The sequence below is a fragment of the Nycticebus coucang genome, chromosome 6 (assembly GCF_027406575.1).
Source record: "Nycticebus coucang isolate mNycCou1 chromosome 6, mNycCou1.pri, whole genome shotgun sequence".
In the NCBI taxonomy this organism is placed as follows: Eukaryota; Metazoa; Chordata; class Mammalia; order Primates; family Lorisidae; genus Nycticebus; species Nycticebus coucang.
In genome coordinates, this window is record NC_069785.1 from 52230653 (window position 1) to 52246407 (window position 15755).

General features: G+C 37.3%; 1 protein-coding gene and 1 non-coding gene across 10 annotated transcripts in view; both read right to left on the minus strand.

Annotated features, from left to right (window-relative positions):
• Positions 1 to 1959: 1959 nt before the first annotated feature.
• The window catches only part of GABPB1 (GA binding protein transcription factor subunit beta 1), an 82233-nt gene continuing 68437 nt past the window's right edge, over positions 1960 to 15755 (minus strand). For 5 of the 9 annotated variants that reach the window (XM_053596153.1, XM_053596160.1, XM_053596151.1 and 2 more), the window contains 3 exons: positions 13346 to 13531; positions 10866 to 10981; positions 1960 to 3453 (listed from right to left, as the gene is read on the minus strand). In XM_053596153.1, the coding sequence (XP_053452128.1) occupies positions 3301 to 3453; positions 10866 to 10981; positions 13346 to 13531 (455 nt within the window). In that variant the 3' untranslated portion in view covers positions 1960 to 3300. Of the gene's footprint in view, positions 3454 to 10656; positions 10982 to 13345; positions 13532 to 15755 lie in introns of those variants that run through there. The other 4 variants (XM_053596155.1, XM_053596157.1, XM_053596159.1 and 1 more) reach the window with 3 other exon arrangements.
• On the minus strand, positions 4645 to 4708 carry LOC128589453 (U7 small nuclear RNA). The gene has a single exon (XR_008381025.1). It is a non-coding gene; the product is annotated as a U7 small nuclear RNA (small nuclear RNA).

A 15755-nucleotide genomic window follows, 5' to 3' on the forward strand; every position in this document is an offset into this window, starting at 1 on the left:
GCACTCTTGGAGGCTGAGGTTGGTGGATTGCCTGAGTTCATGGGTTCGAGACCAGTCTGAGCAAGAGCCAGACCCCGCCTCTAAAAATAGCTGGGCATCGTGGCAGGCACCTGTAGTCCCAGCTACTCAGGAGGCTGAGGCAAGAGGATTGCTTGAGCCCAAGAGTTTGAGGTTACTGTGAGCTGTGACACCATGGCATTCTATCCAGGGCTACAGCTTGAGACTGTCTCACAAAAAAAAAAAGCAAAGCTTTTCCAGGCCTCCTGAAACTATTGTGAAAGAAGTTATAGGAAAGCAAAAGAAATAAAAACCCATTTAACCATTAATTATAAATTCTTACCTAAGTATCGATTTTACAGAACAGTGAATGAGGTTAATGATGGAGAAATTACACAAGTCCAATACAGTGTATTAATAATGACTCTGAAAAATGTTAACTTCCCCCAAAGATATCTGAGTACCTGACGCTAATCATAGAATTAATCCCTTTAAGTGCTAATTATTTCTCCCATCCATGCCAGTTGTAATTAGAAATCAATTTTTTTCTTGTACCAGGTAAATTTTCTAGCGAACAAGAGACTAGAAGTCAAGGTCAAAGAAGGCATTAAATTAGCTTTAAGAAGATTGTTTCCAGCTCAGCGCCTGTGGCTCAAGCGGCTAAGGTGCCAGCCACATACACCTGAGCTGGCAGGTTTGTATCCAGCCCAGGCCCGCCAAACAATGACAGCTACAACCAAAAAAATGGTCAGGCATTGTGGGCACCTGTGGTCCCAGCTACTTGGGAGGCTGAAGCAAGAGAATCGCTTGAGCCCAGGAGTTAGAGGTTGCTGTGAGCTGTGATGCCACAGCATTCTACCTGGGCCACAGCTTGAGGCTCTGTGTCAAAAAAAAAAGAAGCTTGTGTCCAACACTATCTTGGGCTTTTTGGACCCAGCTTAGTCTAGAAGAGAAACTCTACCACAACTGCACTCTGGAATGAACATGGCCCTTCTCCACTGTAACACTGCATTTCAGGGTGCTTGATTGCTTATCCCAGCACTCGGCCTAACATAACAAATTAATGCACTAAAATAACCAAAACCAGTAGTTCTCTTTTCACTTTTCAGAACTACAGAAAAAAAAAAAAAAGGCCTGAATTTTTTTTTTTTTTTGAGACAGGGTCTCTCACTCAGTTGCGTGGGCGAGAGTACATAGATAGCTCTCTGCAGCCTCAAACTCTCAGGCTCAGGTGATTCTCATGCCTCAGCCTCCTGAGTAGCTGAGACTACAGGCGCACTTCATTCTGCCTGGCTAATTTTTTTATTTTTGTAGAGACAGGGGCTAATTATGTTACTCAGGCTTGATTTCTAATTACAACAACTGGCATAGATGGGAGAAATAATTATCACTTAAAGGGATTAATTCTGTGATAGCATCAGGTACTCAGATATCTTTGGGGGAAGTTAACATTTTTCAGAGTCATTATTAATACACTGTATTGGACTTGTGTAATTTCAGGCTGGCCTGAAACTCCAGGCCTCAAGCAATCTTCCTGTGTTAGCCTTCCAAAGTAGGAGGATCATAGGTGTAAGCCCCATGCCTGGCACTGGCCTGGAATTTTAAAACCTAGTTTGGAATATAGATAATGGAAAATACAGTATCTGTCAAATTTAGTGGAAAATAGAAAAATACTTTTTTCTCTTCCTTAGAGGCATCTTAAATTTGCCCCAAAATCTTTTTACAATCCTCCGAATGGCAAGTATCAAGCTAATAGTCCACAGGTCCCCTTATTACATGAATTATACTGGTAATTCTGGAGAGATAATGAACAAGTTCCTAAAAAGTTACTTTGGGAATTTTAAAGTCACAATGTCAAGAGTAAAATATATCTTCATATGGTGGAATATGGCTCAAATACACAGTAGTATACAATTTGTAACGTATGAATAAAATGTAGACAAAACAAATGTACACTGAACATATGTGGAAAAGATATTTAATTGTAAAATAGAAAAGTAGACCAGAGTACAGTTTTAAGGGTAATTGCTTCTTTATACAGTATAAGTAATCTAGAGGAGTTTTAGGGTTAAACATTTCCATAAAGCAATAAAACATTAAAAAATAAAGCAAGAAAAAAGGGGTGGAAGTTATGTTTTACAAAAAAAAAAAAGTTCATACATTGTGGAATTCAACAATATTGTGATGAGAGCCAAGTCACAGCACAGACACCAAGTTCTCATAGGGAAAAGGAAAAGATATGTTAGACATATCTATAGCATCACTGTAGTACAAAAAGTTCTTGTTCTACATACAAAAGCAATTTTTTTCCATAAGAATAATTTCCTGGGGGAGAAACAAGTCCATGAAATATTTGAGAAACCCATATGCAGTGAGTTTTCCAAAAACATTATCTTAAAATCCAGTGCCTTAAAGTGCTTTCATGTGGAAATCATGATGGAAGGCACAGAATACAGTTTCACGTCCCCACTATGAAATTTTCAAAAAAGTATAGGTTTTGCAGAGTTTGCAAATTCAAGTTATCTTGTACGCTGTTCCTTCCAAGAACATTGTCATTCCAATAAAACCAACTGATAGTTTAGTTTCAGTGACCTGTAGAATAGTAAGAGGTTTTTTTTTTGTTTTTTTTTTCCTGGTAAGTTTCATCATCTTTGTGGGAAAAATACCTATTTAAGTGATGCATTTTGAAATTATAAAACATGCAGAATATGTACAAACAAAGTTTAAAAAATATTTGCTTCATATACATGTAAATCTACTTGCGTATAGCTGAAATTGAACAAATATAAAAATTTCACTTTCTAAAAAGTTTTCAGAGAATCTGAGACAACTTAAAGCTGTACAAAGATTTCCTGGGAGAAATCTCTTCATATAGAAGTTTATACCTACAGGAGTAATTCCAGCATCAGTCCACCATAATTATTACATAACATTTGGTCTAATCAACAACGATCACCCTTAAAACTGTTCTGTTTCTGAGAAATTAAGGTTTGTACTAAAATAAAAAAAGAATTCACAAAAACAGTGGCTTTTGTGTTTTTGGATCTCTTTATCAACTCATTTGGAACTGTTAAAAAAAAAAAAAAAAAACAACCAAGAACTATTTACAGAATTCAGTTTTAAATACATTTCACAACTTCTAAAGTTTTATGTTACAAGAATTCAGAGCTCATGGCTTAAGTCCAATCATCAATCTGTAGTCTTCTATTATCCTGTATTCCGTGACTGTACCTTTATTGTGTACAGTTCAAGATTGTATTCTTTCTTGACCAAAAGTAAAATCAAGCTATATGTTCATTTCAATCAAACAGCTTCTTTATTAGTCTGAAGGCGCGTCATAGCTTCTAATTTCTGCCTGTAGGCCTCTGCTTCCTGTTCTTTCTTTAGAAGCTGCTGTCGATATTTTTGGGCTTCTCGATTTGCTTCATCCAGCTGTTTCTGAAGAGCTTCTCTCTCCTAATTAAAAAAAAATTTTTTTTTCAATTTTTGGACAAACATGTTAACACACACAAGCATGCATGCTTTAAATAAAAATAAATAAATAAAAGAAAAAATAGTAGCTGACAGTAGCCCAGCGGTTCTCAATTCCTGTGTCACGACCCACAGGATGTATTGAAGGGTCACGCCATTAGCAAGGTTGAGAACCACTGCAGTAGCCACTCACTGAAATTACCTAGACGTTTTGGCTTTTCAACAAAATCACTATTAAGCCTCTAATTTTGTTTTTTACAGTATGAAATATAGATTAGCTTTTAACTTCAAGGAAATTAATTTCTAATTTCTAATTAGAAATAAGACTAATAGAACCCAAATTATGTGGGTTCTCCCTCCCAAAGGTATGTGTACTTTTATATGTACTACAAAAACTAGTGAAGAGTTTTGGGAAGGAAATATACAAGCATATCTCTTCATATCACTATTTGTGATTTTTTTTAACCTAAAGGTAATAATTATAATACATTATTAAGCCAAAACCTATTCCAAGGCAGATATTAAGCTCATGTTACAGATGAGAAAAATTATGCTTAGAGATGATGTGGCTTTCTCAAGGTCTCATAGTAAGGAGTCAGGTTTATAGGATTCTAATACTGCTTTTAAAACTATATTCCTCTACAACAGCAAATAGGATAATTCACCTTTAAAATAAAGAATGCTGATCTAGATTAGTATTTCCTAAATTATACTATTTTACAAGTCAATAAAACACTAAATTCTCTACTGTGATCCACTAAATTATATAGGTACAAAATACACACATTAAATTCCTCAATCAAGGGGGTAAAACATAAATCCAATCTAATGAAAATCCTCCTCCTCACTCTGCTCCTACTGAATTATACCAGGAAAAACAACTTAAGAAAACATTTCCAATACCTTTCTCCTACCTCTAAACAAGCATATGAACAAAAGCTCAATCTGCACAGACTGCTTAAACTCAAGGCAAGTTTCCATGGTCTTTGGAATGAAGCAACCTTATCACAGATGCCCAGAATCTCTTAGTGAGGTGGAAACATCACAAAGCCAGGTTCACACTGGACAAGACACTTGGCCCAAAGTGAACTAAAGGTGAAGTAGGGCTGGCAGTCTGCTGAGGAAAGACGGTATGAGGATTTCTTCCTATGTACACCTTTGTGTGTGCTGGGGGATTGGAGTGTCTTCCAGTGGAGACTAGAAAACTTGCTAGACAAATTTTAAAAGAACTGTAACACTTCACTGCCTCCTTGACTCTTGCCCATTGTGCGCATGGAGATTTCCTTCCCTTTACTATTCACATGGTCTGTAGGAGGAGCATATATAATCGATCCCCTCCCTCTCCACACTGGGAGTCAAGCTAGATTCAACATTTATTTTTCCCGTGGGTTCCCCAGACATGGGAGTGACTGATTATATGTACAAGTGCGCTACAGATCTCCCAATCACACAAAATATAAAAAGTAGAAGAAAGGATTATCCCTTTCCTCCGATTTGAGCAATGCCCAGGTCCTACCCTGCCACCTCCTATACCCCTGCCACCCTCTTCCTACCCAACTCCAAGCAAGATGACAATGTACAAACAAGTCACAGAAGATACCTGAGATGAGCCTCTGGTAACAAATCAATGCCAGTAAGTACTCTGGCTATGAAGTATGCAAGGCTTTGAAGACACCAATGGAAGGGAAGGGGGTGGAGGGTTGGATTGCTGCTTCCCCAGGAGCCAGACCCCACCTCTGACAGGTACACTCACAGCCATGCATAAGTGTTTTAAAATTTTACACATGTGTGAGAAACAAGATCCTTTGGTAGTCAAAGTTCTGAATATGCGTAAAAATTCATCTTGATTTGGTAGGAAATATTGAAACAGATTAACCCTAAAGTATTTTATAGAATTAGCTATTAACAGAATCAGCAAGGGATTCACAATTATTACAAAAGATGAAAGCAAACAGAATAAGAAGGTCTAACAGTGAAAACAGATTAATCCTATGTTCCTTACTCCATATTTTAATTTTAAGTAGTGAAATGTATCTTAATAGAAATGGAAAGACATCCCTCTTCCGCCTAGTAGGCCAAATAAAAGGCTCATTTTACACTACATTTTTTGGCTAATTCTATAAAATCTGAAAAACAAAGATCATTAGGACTGTTCTTTTTCCTTTTTTTTTTGGCTCTACTCCCAAAGCACTACTCTTTGAATACATTTCATCTTCAAGACTGAAAGCGTGACTAACATAAATTTAAGTGTTTTCATTTTTTACTTAGTTCTTAGAAAGACAAGTATTTGGGAAGAGGTCCTTTTGCCATCTCACTTTTCAAAGTAAAAACCTCTGAAAAGGGGAAAATACATGTATCATTTTTCATTTTACTTATGGATTCTTTGTTTCCAAATCTATTTGTCAAATGTTTACTGAACACATTATGTGGAAGAGAATTCCTTGATGCAAACAGTAATTTGGTTGTTCCATGCATGAATAGTGCAACAGACTTACATTTGAGACTTTTATGTATTTAAATACAAATGCCAATCCTATGGTTTTGATCTTTTGCAGTAAAATCACAATGAAAAGGATTTTAACAATTTTAAGTAAACAATATGTAATACTAAAATACTTTTCTCCCCTACTGGTCTAACTAAAGAATTCTACGAAAAATATATTCCAATGATAATGAAAATTTGGTAGCAATAACGAAGGTATTTCCAAACCCAAGCAAAGTATTGCTATTATATCAGTCAATTGAATAACAGAGCAAGGAAAGACTTGAGTTTGCTTTTTAAAACTTAAATACGATTCTTTTTTTTTTTTTTTAAGACAGTCTCACTTTGCAACCCCTAATAGAGGCCCTGGCATCATAGCTCACAGCAACTTCTAACTCTTGGGCTCAAGTGATTCTCTTGCCTCAGCCTCCCCAGCAGCTGCCTCCCCTACAGGCACCGCCACAGCACCCAGCTATTTTTAGAGATGGGGTCTTGCTCTAGCTCAAGCTGATCTCCCAACTCCTGAGCTCAGGTGATCCGCCCACCTCAGCCTCCGAAAGTGCTGACATTACAGGCATGAGCCACCACGCCTGGCCTTAAATATGATTCTTGAATTTTGCTTCAGCTAGCAGCAATGACTCAACAGTTTTATTGTCTTAATGTGAAATTTTCTAATATTCAGATTTATATTTTGCTTTACCTATTACAAAGCAGAAAATTGTTAGTGATTTATATTCTACCATACCTCAGTGTGAATTTCAGAAGGATAATAATAGCAATCAACATTTACTAAGTATTTACTATGTAACTACCATTATACTAAACCTTCATGTGCATCCCCATTTAATTCTTACAACAATATCATAATGTAGGTGCTATTATTATTTCCCCCTTTTTACTGACAGGGAAGTCAAACCTTGAAAGGTTAAATAACTTGACCGAAATCACACAATCAGAATATCATAAAATAAAACTTAACCCGAAATCTGATTCCAGACCCATATTCCTAACCACTAAATGTTTTGTAGAAAAAGAAACTGGGAGGGGTGTGTGAGCTGTTTGCTTGTGTGTAAACAGCAATTTTTCTAACTGCCTTAGGCCAAATATAACAAGTATCATTGGTTTTATAAATAAAGTTTTATTAAGATATAGCCACACCCACTCATTTCCAAATTGTCTCTGGCTGCTTTCCCACTACAATGGCAGAAATGAGTAGCTGCAAGAGAGACTGTGTGGGTGGCGCCTGTGGCTCAAGGGGTAGGGCGCCGGTCCCATATGCCGGAGGTGGCGGGTTCAAACCCAGCCCCGGCCAAAAACCACAAAAAAAAAAAAAAAAAAAAGAGAGACTGTGGTCCATAGAATCAAAAACATTTGCTACCTTGGTGGTGTCCGTGGCTCAGTGAGTAGGGCGCCAGCCCCATATACCAAGGGTGGCGGGTTCAAACCTGGGCCCAGCCAAACTGCAACAAAAAAATAGCTAGGCACTGTGACGGGCGCCTGTAGTCCCAGCTACTAGGGAGGCTAAGGCAAGAGAATCACCTAAGCCCAAAAGCTGGAGGTTGCTGTGAGCTGTGACACCACTGCACTCTACTGAGGGCAATAAAGTGAGACTGTCCCTAAAAAAATAAATAAATAAATGGGGGGGCAGTGCCTGTGGCTCAGTGAGTAGGGTGCCAGCCCCATATGCCGAGGGTGGTGGGTTCAAACCCAGCCTCGGCCAAACTGCAACAACAACAACAACAAATAGCCAAGCGTTGTGGCAGGCCTGTAGTCCCAGCAACTCGGGAGGCTGAGGCAAGAGAACCACCTAAACCCAGGAGTTGGAGGTTGCTGTGAGCTGTGACGCCATAGCACTCTACTGAGGGTGACAAAGTGAGACTCTGTCTCTAAAAAAAAAAAAAAAATTTGCTACCTGGTCCTTACAAAACAAACTGCCTTCTCCTGCCCTTGAGAAAAGACTTAACAAGAAGAGAGATGACTGAAGAAAATTTTAAGCTGTGGCAGATCAGAAAGGATATCTACTAATAAAAGACAAACAAATTGGAAAAATTTGTATCAAGTAAAATGTTGTATAATGTTTACAGAAATCAATTTTTAAAAGAACACTAAGGATCTCAAATCTCCACTAGTTAAGACACAAATGTACTAATTGTATTCCTTCTCTCCCACATATACAAAGGTTAATTTAAATTCAGAATATTCTAATGTTTATTTATGGAAGAAATCTTTAGCACATTTCCTCTAAAAACTTCTTCAATGCAGTAATATCAAGGGGGTAACAAAATTATATGCATTATTGCAGTGTTACAGCTGTTTTAGGTTTTCCAGTCCTCACCTGACCACCCTCCCAAATATATATATATAAACACACACACATTATTGCAATTTGGTGTCTTATTCATAACTTCACCTCTAAAACACAAACCTATTTCATTTCTTATATTGCTATAAATCAGATATAAAAAAACCATACAGCTTATAACACACTTACTATAATTTAAACTAATTTCTCCTGATATTGGTAAATCTCTCTATAGTTAGTTGGGAAACTCTATATACACATAAATTCTTAGTACCTTCTTTAGAGACAGTTACTATGACAACTACAGACAGAAAAATGAAACATGTTAGATTTTATATGAGTTAGTTTTTAAATTTCTTCAGTTTCTAAACCTCCGCATTATTGACATTTTCAACCACATAGTTCTTTATTCTGGGGGGCTGTCCTGTGTATTGTTAGGATGTCTACCTGGCATCTACCCATTAAATGCCATTAGAATGCCACTAGTCGTGACAACTGAAAATGTTTCCAGACGTTGCTAAATGTCCCCTGGGATTAAAATCGCCCCAGTTAAGACCCACTGCTTTTGAGAAACTTTTTAAGTTAATAGTCAACCTGTCCCTTAGAAAAGAGAATAAAAATCTCTCCCCAAGAGTACTCGTTATCTAGAAAAAAATTTTCCACAGAATGATTTCATGTCTTACAAGAAAATGATTACCTGGTTTGATGAAAACATTGGAGATCATCTCTTCATTCTGTATCTCCAGCCCACCTCTACCATCTATACTGACTGTGTACTTCAAGGTTCCTCTGTAACAGCCCTAACAGGTCATGCAACCTTGGCTTGAACATTTCCAGTGATGGAGAATAAGGTTTTCGTTACCAGAAAGCTCTAATTACTAAAAAAAAATATAGCACACAAAACCTGCCATTCTTTGTATCAAACTAAAACTCACTCTCCCTAAAGTTCCATTTTCTTGGTTAGTTAATTCATATACCTCAATTCATACTTTCCTGTTATTTTTATTTATTCTTCCTGGTCTCTCAAAGACTGTAAGAGAGGAATCAGGCTGAACTTGAGGGAAGCAGCAATGCTCACTAGTGATTAGGCATATAAAGGTACAGGCTGCACATTCATTGGTTAAAAAATGTAATTTGTTCAACAGAATAAGCTTATATTTAATAAAAATGCAAATAATTTTCAAATGTTTTATTAGATAGTTAAAGAAAAGTACATGACAAAATTTTTCATCTTATGTCTGAAAAAGATCTGACTTATCAGAAAAAAGCAATAGGTTACATAATAAATATACTGATTCTGTTCAACGTAATAAATTGTTTACTTGAACATCCTTCATATCACTTTAAATTTCAAAGAAAAAACAACCCATTATCAATAATTAAAGTCATGATTTTACCAAACATTCTGGCTAAATCATGAAATCATGTTCGTTTAAACTCAATGAGATATTATCTGTGATTGTGGCCAAAGACATATCAGTCTTATATTTAAATGAATTTGGGAAGCATAATTTCTAAATTTTCTTTAGTTAGAATTATGTTTCCTTTTAAGCAACCTTTAAAAAATCTTCATCTTTCTATGATAACAAGAACCTTTCACAGAATTACTACACAGTCACCAAATTTACTATATACATACATGTACAGGGTGGCCCTAAAGTTAATGTGCAATTTAATGAACTTTAGGGCCACCCTGTAGTAGATATTATAAATATTACAAAAATGAATGTTTTTCAATTTTCACAAAAACCCGAAAATGGAGATATTAATCTAAAGTCCACTTTGAGACACAATAAAACTGAAACTCAGAAAGAAGCTGTCTTGCCTCAAAGCTAATAGGACAAGAGGTGGGATTCAAATCCAATTTTATTTCAAGTCCAATCCTATTTACACTGCAGTTGCTCTTTCAAAGTTATTGAAGGATAACTGTTTTCATTTGACAAATAAATGTCGAATTCAGGGAACGCAGCTTTATTTATAAAATGAGAAAAAAACTTGTGACACCAATTTAGCTACAATTTAGCTTACACCTACAAACTGGTTTACACTTACAGACTAGTTTGAGAAAGGGCAAAAAAAGTTGAATCCTATCGGTCTAAATTTATTTATTTTCCTTAAAAGACTTAATAGTGAAATAAGCAGTTATTTATTGCTTTTTACAAAATAACCCATTTGACAAACGTCAACCTTTTTTAAGAGAATACTCTAGTACAATTAGGCATTTGGCATTTCATTTATGAAAGAAAATAAATGTTTAGTAGTATAGAGTGGTATTTTCCTTTAATGACTTGTGAGAATGGTGTGTCTGTAAGTTTAATAGAAAATAAAGGATGGAGTGCAAGAACCAAAGACATCCCGGTGTGATCAGGTGACAGACTTGGTTACAAACAAATTCCCCACTCGCTCATTCATTCAATGTTTATTTATTGAGGGCTTACTATATGGATAAGGCAAAAAAGTTAAACAAAATCATAATACTATTCACTTTCATTCTGTATTGAAACAATACTGTCAGTAATAAATATAAGAGACAAAAAGAAAAAAGAAAATAAAAGTAAATTGAATTTATTTTGGATGACTGGAGCAAAACACACCGGGTAAAAGACTCCTTACTTCTATTTCTGCAGATTCCACCCTGTTTTCAATTATTTCGATACATTGTCTCTTAGCTGGTGGTTCTTCACTTATAACAGTTTCTTCAGCAATGTCTGTTGCTGGTACTGTTAATACTAAAATGAAAAAAATGTATGCATTACTTTATTTTCAGATAGGTTTAGCAGAAACAAACCCATTCTTGACATTGTTGATGCTACTCATCTAAAATAAGAGTATCCAAAATAATAATTCTAAAACACTGATTTGCTTTTAGAGGATGTCCATGTTTGTTTTTCTTATTGAACTCTACTTAATTAAAGTACCAACCTATTTTTTTTTTTTTTTTTTTTTTGTAGAGACAGAGTTTTACTTTATGGCCCTCGGTAGAGTGCCATGGCATCACACAGCTCACAGCAACCTCCAACTCCTGGGCTTAAGCGATTCTCTTGCCTCAGCCTCCCGAGTAGCTGGGACTACAGGCGCCCGCCACAACGCCCGGCTATTTTTTGGTTGCAGTTCAGCCGGGGCCGGGTTTGAACCCGCCACCCTTGGTATATGGGGCCGGCGCCTTACTGACTGAGCCACAGGCGCCGCCCACCAACCTATTTTTTTAATTACATAGATAATATATTCATTCATATGACTCAAAAATCAAAATATTTAACAAGCATATTTTGGGAGGTCTCATGAACACAGATAATCATTTTATTAACTTCTGGTGTATTTTTCTTATATTCGTTTATTTTAAAACAAGTAAATTTTCATTTTTCCTTTTTACACAAAAGGTAGCAGATATACAATACGTACAGTCTAACATACATACAACAGTTGTAAAGGGTGTCCCAAAAGAGGTTCCTGAAGTTGCCATACAGAGATAATAGGAAATTGTAGCTAAACCTACCTTTATTTCCAAAACATTCATTATAAAATTTTACAAAGAGGTGGCCAAAACATATAGAATATTGTGTAAATATTTTGTTTTATTTTATTTTATTTTTTTGAGACAGAGCCTCAAGCTGTCACCCTGGGTAGAGTGCCATGGCATCACGGCTCACAGCAACCTCCAGCTGCTGGCTCAAGCGATTCTCCTGCCTCAGCCTCCCAAGTAGGACTACAGACGCCTGCCACAATGCCTGGCTATTTTTTGGTTGCAGCCATCGTTGTTTGGCGGGCCTGGGCTGGATTTGAACTGGCCAGCTCAGGTGTATGTGGCTGGCACCTTAGCTGCTTGAGCCACAGGTGCCAAGCCATGTGTAAATATTTTATAATGAATATTTTAGAAACAAAGGTACATTAACTATAATTTCCCATTTTCCCTATATATGGCAACTTTAGGGACAACTTTGTATGATTTTCCATCTGTTGTTTTCACTCTAAATATTGAGACTTTTTATATCACACAGAGAGCTTTCTTTTATTTAGGTATATAATATTCCACTGTATGGATATACCATTATGAAGACCATTCATAAACTGTGCTTGTTTTCCTATTGGATTGTTGGACTTTGCCTGAACATTTACTAGTTCTTTACATAAATGTAAATATAGCAGAACCTCTCTAAGTTGACTATAATAACCTGATCAACATACAGAGGTGATCAACAAAAAGAACTAGGCTTACTATACTAATACATATAAGTGGTTCACCTCCACATCCAATCCTGTTAACACTGCAGTTGCTCGTCAACCAAAAATTAGGTCAACTTAAGGAGGTGGACAATGAGGGAGGTTCTACTGTATAGAGAGGCTCCCCTTGCTTTGTGCAACCATGCAGGACCACGAAAGTCACTGTGCAAGCTGAAACCATGCAAAGCAATCTTAATAGACAATGGGGAAAATTATAATTGTTCCAAGGCCTTTAATTTTCATGAACCGTGAAAATATTATGTTAAAAAAATTTGACAAAACATGAAAAACTGTCAGTTATAAATGCAAACAGAAATTTGAAAAAAAAGTTAAAATTTTTTTTTTAAATTAAAAAAATTAAAAAATATATATATAAATCTATAATACACATAGATTTGTGTTTTGGAGATAGAGTGCAGTAGCTCAATCACAGCTCACTATAACCTCACACTCCTGGGCTCAAACAATCCTCATGTCTCAGCCTCCCGAGTAGCTGGGATTAGAAAAATGGACCAGTGTAACTTTTTTTTTTTTTGGTAGAGATGGGGGGGGCCTCACTATGGTAGCCAGGCTGATCTCAAGTGATCCTCTCGTCTCAGACTCCCATAGTGCTGATACTATAGGCACACGACACTGCACCCAGCCTATAAGCTCATTTTTCAGCCAGAATACTTTGAGGCCAATTTCTCTTTCTACCTAGTGTGTATTCAGAGAAAGCAATCTGATTTTAATATTAGCTGAAGCAAATAAAATTATGCACTTAAATCTATTGCAAAAATATAATACAAGACAAAATTAAATGCTTTGGACAACATCACAATTTCCTGAGAATTAAAAATAAACACAGATTTATATAAATGTCTACTACTAACCTTGTTGTCCATCTGGCATGGTCACAATGATGGGCTGACCTATTCCACTGGTGGGAATGGAGTGTAAGTTTCCAAGCTGAATTCCATCTGTAACTATAGTGATGACTTGTTGGCCTCCTGAACTAACTACTTGTTGAATTGCACCATCCACGGATTCTGCAGTAACTACTTCTTCCGTGGCAACTACTGGAAAAAATAAACAGGAAAAAAAATCAGTGACTATATGTAACAATACAAACAGAAATTTATTTTTCCTTTATTTGCTACTTTTACCTTCTCTGCTTCTTCCCCACACAGGAAAATTTGTACATGGTTTTTAAACTCAGTCTCCAATGGAGCTGTAGATAACTATATAAACAGTTGACTACAAGTCTGATAATGTATAATAAATTCTAATTATCTCTACACACGAGTGATTAAATAAACAATTTCTCTTCATGTCATTTAAATTTCATTTAAATTTGGAGGTACAAAATTTGTAAGATCTAAGATCATGACAAAGGTTACATCTGCTTCCTAAAACTCCACAATTAAAAAAAAATTTTTTTTAATATACTTATACTCTATTTATATTTACATATGATTTGATATATAGAATAAATAGTATTCCCTTTTTGGAATGAGAATAATGCTAGTATTCTAATTCAGCCAGACTGGAGACAAACTCAGGCATGGAAGGCAGGTACAACATGCTTTATTCAGCTCATGGGCGGCTGGTGAGCTAAATTATGTGGGAGGTCCACCCTAACTCCTGGCAGCCAGGAAACTAAGTTGCACATCACAATCTGTGATCCACAATCCGCACAGGGGAAAGTGGATCTTTCCAGTGCACGGTTATACCCAGGACAACAAAAGTGGCAACATGCCAAGCAGCTGTTACATAAGCATGACCTCACCAGATACTCTATGGCTATCTAGGCGCACAGGCACCCTCTCATGGGTGAGAAAGGCCCAACACTTTTCCTTACCCCACACTCCTCTGTTGGGGTTTTTCGTCTCATAATCTATGCGTTTGGTTCTTCTGCAAATTTCCCTGTGCAAGGAGTGTGGAACACTGCATTTAAACATTATAACAGCAATATAAATTATAATATATGATAATGAGCAAGTAATGGTAAATATAGTGACTAGTATTTATTAACTACAGGCATACATATATTTTAGTTTATAGGGCATTATTTAAAGTAAGGACGTGTTTTACAGATTTTATTATTTTTAACTTTTTGGTGGTAATAGTGTCATTGAGGTTTTTCAGGCAGCAGCAATAGTTTAAACTTTATCATTTTAATTAGATTTTTATTATAGTTAATGTAATTACATATAAAACATTTTTTAATTTTTTTTGGGGGGGTGGGGAGACAGAGTCTCATTATGTTGCCCTAGGCAGACATGGCATCACAGCTCACAGCAATCCCAAACTCTTGGGCTTAAGTGATTCTCTTGCCTCAGTCTCCCAAGTAGCTGGGACTTTTGGTGCCCACCACAACAACCCAGGTATTTTTGTTGTTGTTGTTGTTATTGTTGGTTAGCAGGCCCAGGCTGGGTTCAAACCCACCAGCCCCAGTGCTTGCGGCTGGCGCCCCAACTACTGAGCTACGGGTGCCGAGTCTTTTTTTTTTTTTTGAGACAGAGCCTCAAGCTGTCACCCTGGGTAGAGTACTGTGGCATCACAGCTCACAACAACCTCCAACTCCTGGGATCAAGTGATTCTCCTGCCTCTGCCTCCCAACTAGCTGGGACTACAGGTACCCACCACAACGCCCAGCTATTTTTTTTTTTTTTTGGTTGCAGCCATCGTTGTTTGGCAAGCCCAGATGGATTTGAACCCAACAGCTCTGGTGTAAATGGCTGGCACGTTAGCCACTTGAGCCATAGGCACCGAGCCAGCTGAGCCATTTTTTAATTTTTTTTTTTTTTTTTTGTAGAGACAGAGTCTCACTTTATAGCCCTTGGTAGAGTGCCGTGGCATCACACAGCTCACAGCAACCTCCAACTCCTGGGCTTCAGCGATTCTCTTGCCTTAGCCTCCCGAGTAGCTGGGACTACAGGCGCCCGCCACAACGCCCAGCAATTTTTTGGTTGCAGTTCAGCCGGGGCCGGGTTTGAACCCGCCACCCTTGGTATATGGGGCCGGCGCCTTTACCGACTGAGCCACAGGCGCCGCCCCTTTTTTTTTTTTTTCTTTTTTGAGACAGTGTCAAGCTGTCGCCCAGGGTAGACTGCTGTGGCGTCAGCTCACAGCAACCACAAACTCTTGGGCTTAAGCAATTCTCTTGCCTCAGCCTCCCAAGTAGACTGGACTACAGGCGCCCGCCACAACACCTGGCTATTTTTGGTTATAGTTGTCATTGTTGTTTGGAAGGCCCAGGCTGAATTTGAACCCGCTAGCTCCAGTGTATGTGGCTGGCAC